The sequence below is a fragment of a genome, assembly GCF_019968985.1.
Source record: "MAG: Porospora cf. gigantea B chromosome Unknown PgB_NODE_1151_length_7503_cov_116.448, whole genome shotgun sequence".
Classification (NCBI taxonomy): domain Eukaryota; phylum Apicomplexa; class Conoidasida; order Eugregarinorida; family Porosporidae; genus Porospora; species Porospora cf. gigantea B.
Window position 1 is genome coordinate 269 of NW_027178544.1, and position 7,235 is coordinate 7,503.

Here is a 7,235-nt window from a genome sequence, read left to right on the forward strand (position 1 = left end):
TGAAAGGGTTCTGTTTTGTTTGCTGTTTTTTAAGTGTATTCTGGCGCGTGTTGAAACCTGTTGACATTGACAACTAATACACTCATCACACACGAACTTATCAAAACAACGGTATTAGTGTGTCAGCGGTCACTTTCCTCCGTAAACTCTACAGCTGTCACCTTCCTCCGTAAAGAGCTACACATTAACGTCACAAAGGCGTGGTTCGGAATGCAACCTCGCATCGAAATGCCTCCGTAAAGAGCTACACATTAACGTCGCAAGGGCGTGGTTCGGAATGCAACCTCGCATTGAAATGATTGATGTCGAACGACACAGGACCCCATGGCCCGGCCCATAGACCAAAGCGCAACCAGGCTAAACGTGAGCTAGATGGTATCCGTTGTGGAGGATCGACGTTCGTATCCAAACCAAGCCTCCCAGCGGACGTCATCGTGCCTGAACGGGCTTCTCGGCAGGTAGAGGTATGTGAAAACGCGTCTTTCCGCGTTTTCCGAATCTGAACGAGCCATGTTCCGGCGGCATGTCAACCTTCTCAAGCGGTCCACCCTGAAGTGGAAAACCTTCATCCTGTGCATCCTATGCGTCATGAGCATTGTTAGTCTCGTCTCAACCAGATCAAGGTACGAACACCCGACTCATGATGGTCTTCGGCGGCACGCAAAACGGCGCATCGTGCCAGAACAACCGATCGCGACGTCCCTCAGTCTGGTAATACCGTGCGCCTCTTCTGATGCTGTGTTCCTGCCTCGGCTGTTGGAATCGATTGCACACCAGACTCTCTTACCTACTGAGACGATCGTCGTGTTGTCGACAGAAGGAACACCAGGTGCCGGGCAGCACGTAGAATTCATGAACAGCTCGGAAACCGTAACCCTTCGAAGTATGATTGACTCTCAATATCTGGAGCCGCCCGACGAAGCCCCTGGTGCCAAACGATCCGATCACCAGGTGCTGCATGACCTTCTAGACTACTTGGACGCCGCTGGGACGAGCCTTTCATCGCTCCCAAATATTCGAATGGTAATCGCCCACGACCCCCTGTACGCTGGTCTCTCTCGGAAACTAGGCGTCGACGTGGCTAATGGCGACATCGTATCATTTTTTGACATGGATGATTACATGCATCCCAGACGGATAGAAATAGTGGATCGCGTATTCAGAGAACACCCAGACCTTGACGTCTTCCTGCACGGGTACCTCTACTGTCAACTCTATGACTGTCCCAAGTTGTACGACGACTGGAAACCCACCTTAACGCGCCTGGTTATTCCAGAAGAGAGAGAAGACTTTAAAAAGGCTGCGAAGGGGATCAACGAAGACTGGTTTAACCGTTGGGTACCCTGGGACTTTGAGCTTGTCAAAAGTCGGCTGCCCAAGACCGACAGCGAACCGAACGAAACAAAAGGCTTCAAGTGGTTCTTCCCGTTGCACATGCGATTGCCGAACTCGATGGAGGGGTGGTACCACAACGGCTGGATTTCACTGAAGCGGGAGGTGGCCCGTGATGTCCCCTTTCCCAACACTCCCGTAGGGCTCCTAGTTCGAAAAATTGCAGAGAGGTCAAGACTCGCAGTACATATGGCGTCTGTTGAAAGCCGGCAAGAACGTTACGGCGGTGCCTTTGCAGCTGGGAGCGTACACGCGCCCGAGCGGCGGCACTAGACGCCTGATCGTCAAGAAGTTCTCAAAGCCAGAGTTCAAGTGATCGTTGTGTTGTGGCTCCGTAATGTCAACTCATTGTTGGCTGCTCTTTGATTCCAGTGCGCGGAATAGCGCTTTTCTGAAATGGAAGGGAACAACGTCTTCGATGAGGCATTAAAGCCTTACATGCGCACTCCAAAGCAGATACTCAACAACTGGTGTGCGAAGCGTCATCTGAAGGCGCAGTTTCAGCGAGACTTCGTCGTCGTTCCTCACCCGAAGGACCCAGCCAAGAACCAGCGCGTTCGGATGCCCAAAACATTTGACAGCAAGGTGAAGAATGAGCAGTGAGGATGGGAGTTGGATATCACAGTCATGGAGCGCTGGTAATGATGAAATCGCTGGACCCCTCCATGCCGTTGGAAAGGTCGCTACCCGCGCCCTTCAGGCAGTTGTGGACAGGTGGGAGAAGGGTACGACTTATAACAGAAATGCCAACGGAGTCGCAAACGTTGCCATCAAAACACGAATCAAACATGCGAAAGCAGCAGCAACGAGAGCGACAGAACGAAAGACAATGCAAGCGTGATATCCAGGACACGGAAAAACTTCGCGTGGCTATGTCTAGCCATATCCGAGAAAAGTGCGGCGTTCTCTTCCAAGAGGTGTGCCATTCGGTTCAGAATCGGCTCATTCCGCCTTCGTGGTTTGTACCCACATCAACGTCGCGGTCTGAGATGAGTCGTAGGGTGACTGAGGCTCTTACTGAGTTGTCATTCGTAGACCAGTCCCACCAACGAACGCTGAAGAAGCTGGGTTTGCTACTGGTCACCGTTAGCGTTTGTCGTTCTCATGCCAGATCTACAAGTCTGAATGCGACCGTGTGGATGCTGCTAGATGCCTTGTGTCTTTGCACTCCCGAGGATAGTCTTCCTGCCTTTTTGTCTCCGCGAGGCCGAGCGATCGAGACCACTATTCACAGGGGGACCGGTCCCACGATCCCCTCTAGGGGAGATGGTCGCAGGGGAGTCTTTTTGGAGGGCTCGGTTGAAGACGTTCTGCTGCCACTGTTTCCGCTTGACTACGATGTCGACTCATCCTTAGTCGCAGAGAATTGGGAGTGCCTGTGCATAGTGGAATGCGATGCAAGGAAACAAGCGGACGTTATGGTGGTGCCCCTGACAGAGAGCCTAGGGTTGGATGTAAGACTCGACTTGTGTTTCGAGATGGTCGGTTCCCAGCTTGTCGCGTGGGTCGCCGCGGAAACATTGCCTCCAGCTGACGGAGATGTCGTTCTTCTGCAAGCGTTGGCGTACTACTCGTGCCTGGTGTCGGCCTTCTCTGGCGATTCCGCCGTGTTCAACGTCCTTTCCACAATCCGGAGCCTGCCAGTCAGTGCCGATTGGGAGACGTTGGACGCCTTTGTGAAGGAGGAGGTCCGTGTTGTGTCTGGAAAGAACATCGAGGTGGGTTTTGTGCGGTGGTTAGACTCTCTGGGTATCGAGAGCTCCGAAGCGGAAGTGAAGGAGGTTAAACGTAGACCTGCTCCGCGAGCCCGGAAACGGACATTGCCAGTAGTACCGCCCGCGGAACTACCACGAGGAATGGACACGTCTTTCCTGCCCGTCAGACAGCGAGAGAGTCAGATCAGAACCCTTGTCGAATCAAACAGAGTCGTGGTCATCAAGGGAGAGACGGGCAGTGGGAAGTCCACACAAGTCCCCCGAATATTGCTGGAGATGATCACCAAAGGATCCACTCGGCCTATTTACTGCTCACAACCACGACGGCTGGCCGCCTCGAGTCTCTACGCCCGAGTTTCCCAGGAGGTAGGGCATCCCGGTGCTGTTGGTTATGTTGTCCGTGGCGAAGGGCATCAGGTGCCGGGGAAGACACGGCTGCTCTACTGCACCCATGGCATTCTGCTCAAACTGCTGGTGGAGTGCCCGGTGGAGTTGGAGTTTGTCGTTGTCGACGAGGTCCATGAGAGATCGACCGATGTCGACCTTCTTTTGTTGCTGTTGAAGCTTACTCTGAAGCGGAATCCCAATCTCAGGGTTGTTGTCATGAGCGCTTCGGTAGATGCCCTAGTCTTCAGCCAGTACTTCGGGCAGTCGGCAGCTGCCATTGAGATCGAAGGACGCACTTTTCCAGTGCAAACCCGGTTTCTTAACGATCTCGAAGCGCTGCCGCGTGTGGAGCCTTGCGACAGGTGTTTTGCGGATGGCCTGGTGTGCCATCAAGACCGTGTCGCAGTCGTGAAGGCCGTTGTGGAGGACATTGTACTGAACACCAAAAAGCCGGGATGCATCCTCGTCTTCGTTCTGGGCGTGGAAGAGGCCCAGTCAGTTAAGCAGGCTCTTCACTCTATGAGAGAGTGCGAGGTGCTGCTGTGCTACAGAGGGTTGGACCCCAAAGTCCAAAACCGGGTCTTCGATAATCTGAAGCCCAAGTGGAAGATAGTCGTCGCAACAAACATCGCCGAGACGTCTATCACCATCGACGATGTCTCCCACGTGATCGATACAGGCCTTCACAAGGTTCCAGGCTACCGAGACGACGGTATGGTGTCCACGTTGCTGCCGAGGTTCATTGCCAAGGCAAATCACCAGCAGCGAATCGGCCGGGCTGGCAGGGTGAGCTCCGGGAAGGCCTTCTGCTTGTACAGCCGTACACGCCTAGAGGCCACAGAGGACGCAGTGGCACCTGAGATCGTGTCCACGACATTCGAGGGGCCACTACTCAAGCTAATGACAATGGTGACATCCGAAACGCCCATCGAGCGTCTACTGTCGATGTTACTGTCGTCTCCAAGCGAATACAAGGCGAAAACATCTCTAATGGTCCTTGAGAGCCTCGGCTTCGTCAGCGTCCAAGACGGAATGTGGCAGCTGACAAACCAGGGCAAACTCGCCTCGCAGCTCCCAGTCGATCCGCGCATTGCCAAGTGTATCATCATGTCGGACTATCTAGGTGTTCTGGAGATCATGACGCCGATTGCAGCGATATTGCAGGGAACATTCCCGTTCGCCAGGCTGAAGGAAACGAAGATTCCGGCAGTCGGCTGCTGCGACTTCGTGACGCAGTACCTATTCTACCGAGAATTCAAAAGGAGTAAGAACCAGCTCCAGTGGTGCGAAGAGAACGGTATATTGTACAGGGCGTTCGTTGAGGATTCCTTTGCTGAGCGCAATATCCGAAAGGCGCTGTCTTCCATCCGCAAGACGCCTGTGAGCTCAGAGCTTCCCGATGTCTCCTTTAGAGACGTCAAGTGTCTCAAAGCTGCGTTGGCCTCTGGCCTTTATCCCTTGGTGGCTAAGTTTAAGAGACCAGAGGTGCGCTACATGAAGGTCGCTGGCGGGGCAACCAAAGTGGAGCCCTCTCTTGAAGACATCACCTTGCTGTGTCCTAGATGTCCCATCAAAATATATGAGACAGCGGGAGACCTTCCTCTGCAGTCCAGTCGAGACCAGTTCTTGGATATCCATAAGGTGTACCTTGGACGGAAAAGCTTGAACAGGGCCGAGGGACACATGCACTCCCAATTCATGCTCTTCTACGAGAAGATGGATACTGGTAAGGCCAGTAACATTGGAATTACGACTCCACTTGGAGCGTTTCCTCTGCTGATCGGGGGTGCGTTTCGTCTGGAAAGCCGACTGCGGCCGGGCAAGAGTCACGAATGTCTTGTGGACCGGTGGTTTGTCGTGGACACTCCAGGGCAGACCGCCGCTTTCGTGCGAGCGCTACAATCAGTTCTACAGGTCTGCCTGGACCATTTTTTGTGGCAATCGTACAAGGATATCGACCCTCCCATGACCACTTTGTGTCAGCTGCCTTCTGACCCGGAAGCCGCAAGGTGCCTTTTTGTGCAGCTGTTGGAATACAGTGGCGTTTCTGGTTCTGAATGAAACATTAGGCAAAAAAACCTCGAAATTGTGGGGCACTAATGGTATTGATCTGCGGATCTCCGCGATCAACGTATATTTTAGGGATACTAGGCGTCCCACTGTAGGCATACGGCAGGGCGGGCTGCGTAAAGGTCAACAAGAGCCACTTACCGGTGGCAATGTGGTCCTAGTGAGGACAGCGCCGTGGTCGCATCTACCCGAGGATATGCGAGCCATGTGAAGCATCTTCTCCCTCTCGATTCGATAGGCCCTAACTCGACCCGCAATGTCTGAAAAGACCTGTTGCAGGCGCACTTTGTGTCCGGGAAGCCAGGTAGTGTCGTTGAACCGTTCAACCTCATCCAGAGATTCGACAGACAGGGTGCAAAGAGTTTCCAGCGTGTCGAAGCCAGCGGCTGTGAAGTGCGCAGCCATCTCGGGAGGAATCTTGCAGTAGTTGAAAAACTCCACGACCTGCATCCGGTCTCGCTCCAGAAAAGGTCCTGCATTCCAGATCTGCGCGAATCCATGAAGGTGCTGGGGGTAGTGACGGCAAAGGAAGTCCACCAGAAAGAAGACCTGGTTGGCCGGCTGTTTCTCCGCTACCTCCTGCCGAAGGCGTGCGAACAGCTGCTCCAGGGGGGCGAGCGTGGCTTGTGCGTCGGTTCCAGAGTCGGACATGCGAATTGCACACTTTGGTGCACGAAGATACGTAAGAGCTCACAAATGTGAAACTCACTGAACGTGGCCATCTGTCGGCCCAAATTGGGCTGGAGTGATGCCGCTCGACTTCATGGCTGCGGCGTCCGCAAAGACTTCTGCGTGGATCGCCGGACAATAATTGACGCACCCCACATCGGAGAGAAGAAGAGATGATTCGGAATAACCAACAAAAATGCGGTCGTTCACCTTCCTATTTGCATTGAGCTACGGGTCCGTATTGGAAGACGCAGCCATTAAGGGTGTCAACCTCGTTGCTGAGGTTGAATCCGAAATTCACCGTCTTTTAGATGGAGGGGACGCCACTACCGAAGTTCCTGCACCTCTTGAGGAGATATCGGATTCGGCAACACCAACAGTTGAAGAAACTCTGGAGACTGTGTTGGTTTCGCAGACAACCGCGGAAATTTCCGAGACTGAGACTGCGGTAGTGGTTTCGCAGAGTACGGTAACTGTTGCGGAGATGAGAACCGAAGTCACGACTACGGATACCACCACTGAAGAGACCATAACGATGTCATCCTCATTGGTGTCCGAAATTGGCGCAGACAAGTCTGTTTCCACAGTGAGCCCCTCTGTAACACAAGTGGCTTCCAATTCTACGGAAACCCTGCAGTCCAGCGAAGCGACGCTTGAAGAAACCACACCCGAGGAAGGTGGCTTCCTAGCCACTACGCGTAAACGGAATAGTGCCACAAGGTTCGGTGGGGTTCTGGCAAGCATTGCCGTTGCTTTGTTGTAGTGTTTCAACGTTTTAAAGCTTTTTTTGCTGCCGCTTCCAAGTTATGGCACCGAATTCGAGCTGCAGAATTTGCGACATGATTTCGGAGTCCGGCCAAAGACACATTTATTCTATCACTAGTCTCATAATATTATGTATGTACCCATGGAGTGTGTACGATGAAATAAACCAATGAACGTGCCGCGGAAGCCCACGAGACACCTCACCGGCAGCTATAATTCCCGAATTTCCAAATTCTA

General features: G+C 53.2%; 4 protein-coding genes across 8 annotated transcripts; 3 read left to right on the forward strand and 1 right to left on the reverse strand.

Moving 5' to 3' along the window:
- Positions 1-510: 510 nt before the first annotated feature.
- KVP17_004237 (uncharacterized protein) lies at positions 511-1,708 on the forward strand (the record flags this gene model as incomplete). Of its 2 annotated transcripts, none has more annotated exon segments than XM_068522260.1 (2): positions 511-1,530; positions 1,544-1,708. In XM_068522260.1, 2 exon segments carry the CDS (start codon positions 511-513, stop codon positions 1,706-1,708), a joined length of 1,185 nt encoding a protein of 394 aa, XP_068379397.1.
- Positions 1,709-1,788: 80 nt separating this feature from the next.
- Positions 1,789-5,555, forward strand: KVP17_004235 (uncharacterized protein; the record flags this gene model as incomplete). Of its 3 annotated transcripts, XM_068522255.1 has the most annotated exons (3): positions 1,789-1,991; positions 2,018-2,106; positions 2,134-5,555. In XM_068522255.1, the coding sequence occupies 3 exons, from the start codon at positions 1,789-1,791 to the stop codon at positions 5,553-5,555; spliced, it is 3,714 nt and encodes a 1,237-aa protein (XP_068379392.1). The 3 variants fall into 3 exon arrangements, with proteins under 3 accessions (XP_068379392.1, XP_068379394.1, XP_068379393.1); XM_068522257.1 differs by lacking the exons at positions 2,018-2,106; positions 2,134-5,555 and having other exon boundaries at positions 1,789-1,995; XM_068522256.1 differs by lacking the exons at positions 1,789-1,991; positions 2,018-2,106 and having other exon boundaries at positions 2,181-5,555.
- Positions 5,556-5,559: 4 nt separating this feature from the next.
- KVP17_004234 (uncharacterized protein) lies at positions 5,560-6,215 on the reverse strand (the record flags this gene model as incomplete). 2 transcript variants are annotated; one of them, XM_068522253.1, is made up of 2 exons in its annotated part: positions 5,560-5,676; positions 5,706-6,215. In XM_068522253.1, 2 exons carry the CDS (start codon positions 6,213-6,215, stop codon positions 5,560-5,562), a joined length of 627 nt encoding a protein of 208 aa, XP_068379390.1. The 2 variants fall into 2 exon arrangements, with proteins under 2 accessions (XP_068379390.1, XP_068379391.1); XM_068522254.1 differs by lacking the exon at positions 5,560-5,676 and having other exon boundaries at positions 5,688-6,215.
- A 214-nt stretch (positions 6,216-6,429) lies between these two features.
- On the forward strand, positions 6,430-6,996 carry KVP17_004236 (uncharacterized protein; the record flags this gene model as incomplete). The annotated part of the gene is made up of 1 exon (XM_068522258.1): positions 6,430-6,996. One exon carries the CDS (start codon positions 6,430-6,432, stop codon positions 6,994-6,996), a length of 567 nt encoding a protein of 188 aa, XP_068379395.1.
- Between the last annotated feature and the right edge of the window lie 239 nt (positions 6,997-7,235).